Source organism: Adelges cooleyi, unplaced genomic scaffold, assembly GCF_023614345.1.
Source record: "Adelges cooleyi isolate 19-005CV unplaced genomic scaffold, UGA_ACOO_1.1 ACOO_flye_CR_arks_rails_tigmint_CR_PRNA_106, whole genome shotgun sequence".
Lineage (NCBI taxonomy): Eukaryota > Metazoa > Arthropoda > Insecta > Hemiptera > Adelgidae > Adelges > Adelges cooleyi.
The window spans coordinates 561,036-572,308 of NW_026095759.1; the positions used below are offsets into that span (position 1 = coordinate 561,036).

An 11,273-nucleotide genomic window follows, 5' to 3' on the forward strand; every position below is an offset into this window, starting at 1 on the left:
TTATTCTTTACCTGTTCCACACTACTTTCGCGTAATAATTACACAAGCTAACAACTTTTATTTAAAGTTGTCCTGTTGTAGGACATATCCGGTACTTTTTATTTTTCTAAAACGACATCAGTTTATCCGATAAACTTGTCACAATACTCAGTGAAATGTATTATAGCACACAATTAACTTGTACTGTTCGCATTACCTTTATGACACTTTATACTTGAAAAAAAAAATTCAATGATTTTATATTTTGGATAAATATTATATTCTCGTATTTTTGACATATTATAATTTTAATAACATTTTTTATGATTTTCAAACCAATAATAGTTTAGCTATTTTATACATTTTATTATTATAACTTTAAATTATCAGATAATTTTTTTTTCATGTAACCTTTTCTTTAAATACTAATATCAAATTTTCCATCAATTATTGTATAGCTTGAATATCCTGGGGCAACACGTTTCGACTCTTCAAGAGACCGTATTATCCCTGCATTCTTTTTTGTTTCACCGCATCTTTCGAATGTCAGTTCAGGGTATTCTCTTTCGCAAAATAATTTTAAAATGGCACCATATATTTCCTGATTTATACCGCTTGCTAAAAAAAGAAAAATTTAGAATTAGAATTTAAATATTATAACCTCAGTTATCGATAAAATAACTTGTTTTAGCTGAAAATGTATTGTTTTTACAACGATGTGTTTTTATATAAATCTAAATTTGTGTCAGGGCTAAGGGGCCTATTGTATTTTTTTTTTATCATTTTGAGCGTATTTTTGGGTCCTAATTTGTATTATATTACAAATTATGTGTATGATATATTTTTTGTCACTTTTCACATATTCCGCACATTAATTGTTAAACACTTTTAAGGCTCATACGCTGTTCGATAACACCGAATGATTAATAATTTGTGTTGTTAATAAAAAAATTCAGGCTTAGGTATTTTAATTTAAATAATTTTGAAAGAAAATACTTCCGTTAAACCATTTGCTTTACAGTTTTGCAACTAAGATAATATAATACTATGACGTTAATGTTTACTTATATTTTTTATTTCGGTTGGATTCGCATTAAAGTAATCTTCAATGACCGTAATCTCATTATCAGAGTGACCACCCAAATAACGGATTAACAGTTCCAAGGTTAATATATGTCCTGTTGTGGGTACCGTGCCATTGTTCGTCCATTTTAAACAATCTTGGAACGATTCTTTTATAACCTGAAAATTTTTTATGAATATAAGTTTAATTACATAAAAAATTCGATTTTCAAATTTTAATTCGCACAGATATTAAATAGACCTATAACTTACTTGCTAATTAACAAGCAATAACAAAATTGTTTTTATTAATCTAGTATAAATAAAACTAAAAATCTTTTTTATGTATTTTATTTTGTTGAAAAGAAAAATGTAATAATTTAATTATTATATTTTTTTATTGAAAATAAATATACATATTTATTTTACTCGATCCTCGAAAAAAGTTAAACCTAACATATGGTTGTTATTTTTTTATAGTTATTATTTTTTTTTTTTTTAATTTAGAAAATATTTGAATTGTAATAGCGTATATGCGGGTATATGTCGCATTATTACAAGATTTAATATTATATTACCCAAACTAAAAAATAATTGTATTATTTAAAGTATTGGTTTTATTGGTAACACGAATATACTTGAGCTGTTGAAAAAATTATGATTATAAGCATACACCGCAAGCACTTAAGTTCAAACACTTAAGCAAAGCTTATACAAAATTATTCCGAATTGGCTAAAATATTTTTTTTCTTTTATTAAGAATACATTATCTATTACGTTCGGATGTATTATTCAAAAAATCCGTGGCTAAAAAAGTAAAACATTTATTATATGAATGAATTTACTCAGATTATTTAATTACGATTCTTACTTAAATCTAATATAGCAATAACAAAAAAATAAAATTTTCAACAAACAACGGTAAATGTTATTTTGGTTATAAATATTTATGGCAAGAATTTAAATTGTAAGTTCTTAAGCAAAAGTAATAATAGTTTACTAGATAAGAAAGGGTATTAAGTAAAACTTCAACTTTAAATGTTTCAGAAAATATTGAATAATTATTTAAAGCTATTAAGTTTTTGTTTACAAAAATCTAATAGCTTTAAAATAATAGTATAAGTTACCTCTTCGGGAGATTTCGGTGGACGTTCAGTTTGGGTGTCCATACAGCTAGCAGCTACGATAAAATATATTACCACAATAGACAACTTGAAAATCATCGTGTAATTCTTTGAGTTAAAAGCTGAGGTTAAACTTTCAGACAGAACGAATGAATTTTACCACCTTTGAATGCCTGTTTTATAGGGCGTTGGAAAAAAAAAATACAGTTAAACGAGTACATAACAAATTTGATGACTATTGAATTTTTTAGGTGTGGCTTTTAAATTGCATATTTGCACAAGCATATAAACAAGTACACAAGTACATTTGTTGTATAAAAACCGTACAAACATATCGATGTTGTGTTTTTTTTTTAGTTTACAAAAAACGGTTAGAAATTTGTGTATTGCAACGCCATACATATTATATTTATTAAACATTCCATGACATCAATATATATATATATATATATATATATATATACAGGGTGATTTTTTTATCATGAGCCACTCAATATCTTATAGGGCTTGATAAGAAATGTGATCTCAATTTTTCAAAATTTTTAATTTTTAGACCCCTCCCAACTCAGTGTTAGCTTCGATGCTGAACGGCGAAGGTATTGGTTTTACTCTGACGTGGGCCTTTTTTTATCTGTATACACTGTTACTATTTTAATACTGGACTAATTACAAACATGGTGTACCAGATGTGAGAAACGAACAGACGCTAATAACTGTCGGTTGGTAACATCGACCCGTGTTGGATTAGGTTAGGACCCAACGGTCGGTATCATAATATTTTGTTTACTAGTAGAGTGGTTGTAAACGAGTTGGTTTCGAGTGGAACCTTGCATAGTAGATTAAGGCAGTTTAGTGAACTGCTTTGGCGTTTAACAGTTACTTCGATTAATGCAAACGCGACTATTATAAAAGTATATTATAAAAAAAAAAATAATAATAATCAAACTTGTTAAAAAACTACGGCTCTTTTAATTTATATTATAAACTTCAAAGTCCAATCAAATTCTATTTTACTAAAAAACCAAAAATAGATTAACATAAATGTCTAAATTTATTATTCATGCAAGTTGCTATAAGATATTGCAAAATCACCCCTCCCTAAAATCCTCTTACCGAAGGGGGAAAAATCACAATGACCTTGAAGTAACATTGTATTACAAAAAACACCAAAAACTATTCATGTAAATTGTTTTTTTTTTATTATTCAAGAAAATCGTCAATAAGTCGGGTTGGCCATGAATTTCATAGGCCTTTGAATTTGTCGATTCGTTTATTTCAATTTATGTAAACAGTGGAAATGGGAACGCACATCGAACAACCCAAGTGTTTTTCTATAGTAAAAATATTGTGTTTTCGAGTAAATGCTTAGGCGAGAATTCGATAAATAATACTTCCATTGTAAATCGTACATATAAATCTTTATTTACTTTTGAACTCGGTGTAACTTTTGAAACACATGCGCCAATGTGCGAAATTATACAAAATCCTCACTCTCTACCAATTATTAAAATAATTTATACACCTATGCAATGGTCTTATCATTAATGACTTATTGGTTCGTATTGGCCTAAAACGGAACCCCTAATTTGATGAAAATTGTCCACCATCTTTTATGTTCTCTGCCGTTTTAAATATTTTCAAATTGAGCGGAACACGAAGCAGCAATAGTATTTGTAAACTGATAAAAAAAATTGTACTGAACTCAAACCGAATGTTTTCGTCATGGTTTAAAGATGGAATGAGTACGCTTTAGAATAATTGCAATTTTGTAGTATTTCTTTTTTGAAAACATTTTTGGTTATCATATTTTACAATATTATGAAAATACTAGATATTAACCTTTTTTTTTATTATTTTCCATAAGCCTATCAACTATTAAAAACTTAAATAGTAACTTGTGTACATATTTAATTTACTATTTAAACTGAGAACTATTTTCTGTATAGTATACCGGTCGATAACCAGTTTTGGCTAATTACTTTGGGAGTTATTAAACATTAAAATTAAGGACGGCATGAAGGATGGAGTGAAATATTATTTTTTCTGCTGTATTTTGATTTATCGAAAATAGTAGAATAACATGTTTTTGTAATATACTCAAAACTACTATACTACTATATTACTATACTACTATATAATACTACTACTGTATTAATATATTGGATGTTTGCTTTACAACGATTTATCATTTTCTTTTCTTTATCGATGTGCAAAATGTAGTCATAAGAAACGAATTTAGCAAAATAACGATCGGAAAAGCATAAAACTTTTCCTAAGGGTCTAAAAAGTTTTTCTATTTCATGGCGTGCAAATTGTAAAATTTACAATCTACATTTTTTTTTTATGTAATGGTATATCGATCAAAATTGTCTTAATCATAAATTAATAAGTAGATGAAAAAAAAAAAGGTTAAGGGAACAAATGCCCTCGTGTCCGGCCAGACAACCTAACCTAACCTAACCAACGTTTCTGTAATACATTTCTTGGTTTTTTAGGTTGAAAAAAATATAATACTGCTACAGTTTTTTATACATAAGCATAGTAAATCAAGACTGTCTCATTTCGATTTGAGACGTTTTAACTTTCAACTTGATAATAATTCTTAACCAGATGACACTGGTGAAATAATAACTAACTAACACATTTTGTCTTGTAGCAATATATTAATAATCTAAAAAGAAAAACAAAAATGACACATTTCTCATTACGATTTTTAAAATATTTTAAATGGTAAACTGGCACAACAAAAAAATGTTGGCAGTTTGGTTTGTTAAAACCTATTGTTAAATAGCCGTAACCTCAAATTGTGGTGTCTGGCTGAGATTTAACTAAGTAGCATGAAATTAAAATAACAAGCACCGGGTTACAAAAAAATAATTGAAAAGTATTAAAATTAAAGCTTTTAAAGTTAAAATTAACCATTTGAAAGCTGGTTGAATCTTTAAGTTGTATTTCCTCAGAATTTGAGTTGTGGCAGTCTTGCTCCAAGGGTGCGACATGATTCCTACTAATTATATGCAATTGTTATAGGTTAATTTTAAGTGCATTGTCTTTACAAGTCTTTTATCAATACCTATTTTTTTTTTATATAAAATGTACTATCGGCGGTAATATCACTTTAACAATTTTATGCATTTTTTCCCAAAGTGATTTTATCAACAAGAAATTGTTTTTGTTATTAGTTTGCTCTGTAAATGAGCTTTAGTGACTGGACTTATTTTTATCACAATTGTTGCTATTTAAGTAAATGTTTTAAACAATATGGACATTTTAAAAGTAACAGTATTTGGTTTGTTTGATTATCAAACCGCAAAATCAAAATTTAGGACAAAATTATACTAATTATAGGTTTTTTTATGTTTTCAAAGTTTTAAATTAAATTCCTCCCGTTTTTCCAGAAACTCGCAGAAAATAATAACAGTAATAAATATTTAGTTATTGTCTGATAAATATGGATATAATTTGTAGACAGGTTCAAAAAATTTTTTTTTTTTTGCATGCGCAAGAAAAGTGGGTACATCTCGGTGAAAACAAGTATTTTTTGGCTAGTCACAATTGTATACTTCATTATCTATTTTATTAACACTACGAGATGGAATATTTTTTTAAAATTAAGCATTAATTAGTACATTTTTAAGACACGTGGTTCTAACTACTGGCGATTAGAAGCATATGAAAAGACTTTCGAGATTATAGCCATAGTCAAGTTTTGACTAATTAAAAGAAAAAGCTGTCTTTCATTAGAATTTAGGGGGGAATTTCGTTTTTATGGTTGTAAGTTTGTAGATTGCAATGAGTAAGGGTCAACAGCTGGTATCTGAAAGCTATTTGCATTATGATGTAGGGTTTTTGTGTCTGTATATGCATTGTAACTTTTTTAATACTGGATCAATTCCTTCGAGTCGCAACTCTATAAATCGCAAATGTTATCTTGCTGGCAACTTTAACGGAGTAAAAATTGAAAAAGTTTACTTATTTACAGTTAAAATTTAAAAAAATACCATACTAGTTTTTAAGTTTCAACTTATACTGGCTATAATTTCGAGAAAAATAGTCGAATCTAGTTGAAATTTCTAGAGAGGAATATTTACTTGAGATTTAAATTTAAGTTAGACCCATTTCCCACCCCCTTGCGGCGGGATGCAAGTTGTTTTTGGGGTTTTTAGAATCTTTTAATTGAAAATTTGTCTGGAGTTCTAACTCTTATGTACACATAACTTGTTAAATCTTGAAAAAAAAAGTTATCAAATCTTTCCAATATTTTTATAGATACTCCTTAGAGTGACCTCAGTAAGTTTTGAGTGCTCAAGTACCAATTTAAGGTTTTAATTAATTTTTTAAAAAGATAATTTATCACATTCAATCAGCTCGACCCAACTCAAGTTCCGACCCAAATTGTAATGGATTTTACCTTTGAGAATATCCGACGATAGCCATACTTAAGTTTAGTATACCTATCTGATTCGATAACATTTTCAAGTTTAGACGATTTGTTACGAGATGGAATATAAATGGATATTTAAATTTAAGTTAGACCCATTTCCCACCCCTTGCGGCGGGATGCAAGTTGTTTTTTGGGTTTTTAGGACCTTTTAGTTGAAAATTTGTCTGAAATAGAACTCTTATTTGCAAAAAGTGAATATACAACATAGATTTCCAGTTACGTACATACGTACACATGCGAATGCTTAAGAGACTAATATTAGATGTGATTTTGAAACCCGGCTGGCTTCATTCGTATATTTCTGAGTAGTTTCAAAATCACGTAAGTCATTTAGGGTGAAACGACAACTAACTTTTCCATTTGCTTCAATTAAGGCCATCTGTATAGATTTGAAGTTCTTAATTCAAAAAGTTAATCAAACGTTACTATTTAAAAAACTCAAGTTTATACGGTTTTAACATATAAGGGTTGGGGTTGTATTTTTCAAAAATATATTAGATTTGTCCTAACTAATAACCATAAAATAATTTTAAAAAATATTTTAAAAAAGTTAAATATCTTCTATGTTTTTGACTTATACTGGTCCATAGTTAACCAAACACCCGGTACACTTTGTAAAATCGTATAATACATGTAACCATTATTAAATTTTAACTTGAATCCAATTTATTCATATTGTATTCAATTTAAACTATGCATTATAAGATAACGTACACGACTAAACGTAATATTATTATAAAATGTTTATGTTTAAGTAATTCATACGTTTGTATAACCAACTATAAAATTTAAACCAAATTTTATTTGTAGTTACACTTTATATTCATATTTCAATGTATTATTTTTTAAAAACATACGAATTTTTAGTCAAGTGGTCGTTTTTATTATTTTATTTGTACACTTATAATTGTTTCACATCATTATAAAGTATTTAATCTGAGAAGTATTCAGTGTTTTTAATTATTATTTTTAAAAAAACCATCTCCTTGCATCGACTCATTGTCAAAAAGAACTACAATATTCTTAATAGCTTAGATAAGTGAGTCCAGGTTATTACACGAAAATAAGATTTTTAGTAGAAAATTGAAAAAGGTACGTTTTAAATAGTAAAGAAAAATTCTTATTTATAAGAAAATAATAATATTATTGTGTATTTGCATAATAAAAGTTTAATTTGTTTTTCCGAAAGATATTTGTTGTACATTGGGTTGTAACAATTTTATGGCATGGGAGATAATTTATTTAGTTTTATATTTTTATTAATAATTAAATAAGAAATTTTATTTAACAAAAGATTAAAAAAAAAACTGGTTAAGTGAATGTTAATGATGGGATAAAATTTTCGCTTCATTTTTTTAACTCAGTGTGATGAAATAGCTCACTCTCACCTCTCTGCAAACAACTGACAAATGCTTCTGCAGTATGAGGTTGATCTGAAATGTACAAATGCCCTTATTAAAATAAAATATCACATAAGCTTCACACTTACAATGGATTTTTTAAAAAGTTTTTAATGGTAATACCTTTAGCTAAAAGCTAAATCAAGAATTTTATTTGTCAAAGTATGTATAGTTTTTAAATATACAAAGGTTGTCTGATAAAGAAAGAGACTATTTTTTAAAAAATGATGGAATTGCCTTGTCGACTAAAGATTACTCTAATTCAAATAGGAATAACGTTGATTTTCTCTTAATTAAAAAACCTATTTTTAAATATGTTAGTCTTTTCTTTTTCTGTCAACCTTTGCACATTTTTCAGTTACACTTTTAGTACAGTTACTATATAATACAATAGTAACTAATAAAAGTTTTATAATCAAAATATTTTGTAGTAGCACAGTTTGCCCATTTAAACCATGTAAATTTCGTTGTTTACAGCCTAGTTATTTGACTACTGAACCCAGGCGTGGATCCAGCTTACGTTAATGGGAGGGGCGGTTTAGCAATGCATTTATAAGTATATATATATATATATATATATATATATATATATATATATATATATATATATATATATATATATATATATATATATATATAAACGCATAATAATTATACTTTTTTTTTTATTGGAAAAATTTGTGGTACACTATATTATTTTAAAGTACATCGAATATCTTTATTGAAAAGCGAAAAAAACAACAAGTAACCAAAATATAAAATACCGAATTTATACGCATGTATAGTAAAACATTTTTAAAAATAGTTAAATAATAAAATCCAGCTTTCTGTTGGATTGGACAAATATATCGATTACTTCATCATGGTTAATTACAATATCCATGTGGTGTGAATATTAGTCTGCGTTCACTCTGATAGAGATTTTATTTGTAATATTACATAAAATTGATTTATGAACAATAAAAAACAAAAGCTCTGCCCCAAAATTAAAACAGCAAATACTGTGATATTTCCAACGGTGGGGTGGGAGGGCGGCCACCCCTACCGCCCCCCTCCTGAATCCGCGCCTGACTAAACCAAAAACCACTGAACCATTATCTATCAATTATGCGTCAGCATATCAAAAATAATGAACAGATTAAAATATAAAAAAAAATTATGTCTACAATGAAAAGTAAATGTAGAGTTAAGAAGCTGTAGTAGAAGCGAGGAATAATATAATATAATTAAGTTATAGTTAAACAATAACATTAAAAAATAAAAACAAATAATAATTGGTTTCGTTGACCCATTCTTTACAAGGGTCCCACACAGAGATCATCTCTCCCATTATTATTTAATTTATTTATTAATGATATTGTTTTTTCTATTAAATATTAAAATATTCTTTCGTTAGCTTAAGTTAATTAACATTAAGTATTCTTTAACAATAAGTGTATTGCAATAAAGACCGCAACTCTCAAGGAAGCCAAAGTACGGCTCTTGTTTCTTAGCTAGTGTTAGTCCCGCTTAAGTCAATATATTCGACCAATAACTAAATTTAAAAAGTGTTATTGAAAGTTTGCTGTGTTTTTCATTTGCGTAACTAGAGGTGGAGCTAAAAAAGGTAAAATCCTTTTAAACTCGTTTAAGCTCTAAAAAAATGTTAGCTATCAATCAGGAACAACCCCAATTAATTTTTATTGAAATTTAATGATGCTTTAAGAGTTTTTAAAATTTTTAAGCTTCCTTTGCCCCCTCCCCTCCATTATTTACGCCAATAGAGATTTTTCAACATACCGTTTAAATATAGAGTTACCATGTCGGTATATAATGGTGAATAACCTTGTGAATCGAAATAGAGTTGTGTCAAATCTTGTGTTACTGATTGATCTGGATATTTTTCAACAATAGCCGCATACAAATCGTATAACCCCTGAAATGTAATTTTAAATATTATTCATATTTAAGCAAACAGCAAAAAAAAAAAAAAATTGAATCGATATTTAAATCGTGAAAATGTTTAAACATACATTTTTTTTATCATAAGTATTTAAAAAAATTTTTTTTTACTTATAAAAATATCATAAATGGTATTTTAGACAATTGCAAAAAAAAAAAATATTACCTGCGCGGTAGTTGGAGCTGTCTGTTGGAATAATAACAAAAAAAAAAAAAAATCATTAATCTTGTGCTTTATAGAAAATACGTATTTACCTTTTACGAAAATACGTTATTAGTGTTTCAACAAAAACTGAATAATTATGTTAGCAACATAAACCAAAATATATCAATAGCTTTAATTAAAAAAAAAAATAGGTACCTCATCTCCAAATACTTCTGACAATTTTTCAGACCATGTTGTCAATGTCTGTTGGATACATATTATTGAACATAGGAAAACATTGATCTTGATGTGCATGTTGCTGTAAAATATGACTTTCTACTCTTTCAAATAAGTAAGACCAAAAAATTGTGATACTCGTCTAATATATTTTGGTGTTTTATAGCGAATTTCACACATGCATAAGCATGTCTGTTACAGCGGTTATTTATTTTTAAATGTAAATACGATTTGAAACGTACAGCAAAAAAAAGAAGAAGATATATTTCATTTAACTTATGACGTAAAAATGATGTTTTTTGTAAATAAATACAAATTTGGCCCAAAAATTGTTGGTGTAGTTGTTATTTTATGTTTAATGTGCTTAGAAATGACTTCAAAGACCAATTAAATTCTATTTTGCTAAAAAACAAAAAACAGTTTACCATAAATGCTTATATTTATTAATCATACAAGTTGCTATAAGATATTGCAAAATCACCCCTCCTTAAAATCCTTAAAATTGAATTAATCCAATTTGAATCGATTTGAGGCGCTTTAACTTTCAACTTGATAATAATTCTTAACCAGATGACACTGGTGAAGTTACAACAAACAGCCACTGTTTGTCTTGTAGCAATATATTAATAACCTAAAAAGAAAAAGAAAATTGCCACATTTCTCATTACGAATTTTAAAATATTTAAAATGGTAAACTGGCACAACAAACAAATTTGGCAGTTTGGTTTGTTAAAACCTATTGTTAAATAGCCGTAACCTTAAATTGTGGTGTCTGGCTGAGATTTAACTAAGTAGCATGAAATTAAAATAACAAGCACCGGGTAACAACAAAATAATTGAAAAGTATTAAAATTAAAGCTTTCAAAGTTAAAATTAACCGAGTAGGTTCAATCTTTAAGTTGTATTTCCTCAGAACTTGAGTTGTGGCAGTCTTGCTCCAA

At 27.5% G+C, this 11,273-nt stretch overlaps 2 protein-coding genes across 2 annotated transcripts; both read right to left on the reverse strand.

Moving 5' to 3' along the window:
- Positions 1-235: 235 nt before the first annotated feature.
- On the reverse strand, positions 236-2,331 carry LOC126837511 (uncharacterized). Its single transcript, XM_050571438.1, has 3 exons — positions 2,169-2,331; positions 1,044-1,221; positions 236-597 (listed from the first exon to the last, which is right to left on the reverse strand). The coding sequence occupies exons 1-3, from the start codon at positions 2,262-2,264 to the stop codon at positions 398-400; spliced, it is 474 nt and encodes a 157-aa protein (XP_050427395.1). The 5' UTR covers positions 2,265-2,331; the 3' UTR covers positions 236-397.
- A 5,507-nt stretch (positions 2,332-7,838) lies between these two features.
- Positions 7,839-10,465, reverse strand: LOC126837518 (uncharacterized). Its single transcript, XM_050571451.1, has 4 exons — positions 10,312-10,465; positions 10,117-10,137; positions 9,789-9,924; positions 7,839-8,042 (listed from the first exon to the last, which is right to left on the reverse strand). Exons 1-4 carry the CDS (start codon positions 10,408-10,410, stop codon positions 7,957-7,959), a joined length of 342 nt encoding a protein of 113 aa, XP_050427408.1. The 5' UTR covers positions 10,411-10,465; the 3' UTR covers positions 7,839-7,956.
- Between the last annotated feature and the right edge of the window lie 808 nt (positions 10,466-11,273).

Excerpts from the sequence above, each read along its gene's own strand:
- LOC126837518 (XM_050571451.1), bottom strand. The coding sequence starts at position 10,410 with ATGCACATCAAGATCAATGTTTTCCTATGTTCAATAATATGTATCCAA. Across the intron at positions 9,925-10,116 it reads CAGCTCCAACTACCGCGCAG|GGGTTATACGATTTGTATGC; the intron begins GTAATATTTTTT and ends ATTACATTTCAG. Across the intron at positions 8,043-9,788 it reads GGTAACTCTATATTTAAACG|ATCAACCTCATACTGCAGAA; the intron begins GTATGTTGAAAA and ends TGTACATTTCAG.
- LOC126837511 (XM_050571438.1), bottom strand. The coding sequence starts at position 2,264 with ATGATTTTCAAGTTGTCTATTGTGGTAATATATTTTATCGTAGCTGCT. Across the intron at positions 1,222-2,168 it reads CACCGAAATCTCCCGAAGAG|GTTATAAAAGAATCGTTCCA; the intron begins GTAACTTATACT and ends AAAAATTTTCAG. Across the intron at positions 598-1,043 it reads AACCGAAATAAAAAATATAA|CAAGCGGTATAAATCAGGAA; the intron begins GTAAACATTAAC and ends TTCTTTTTTTAG.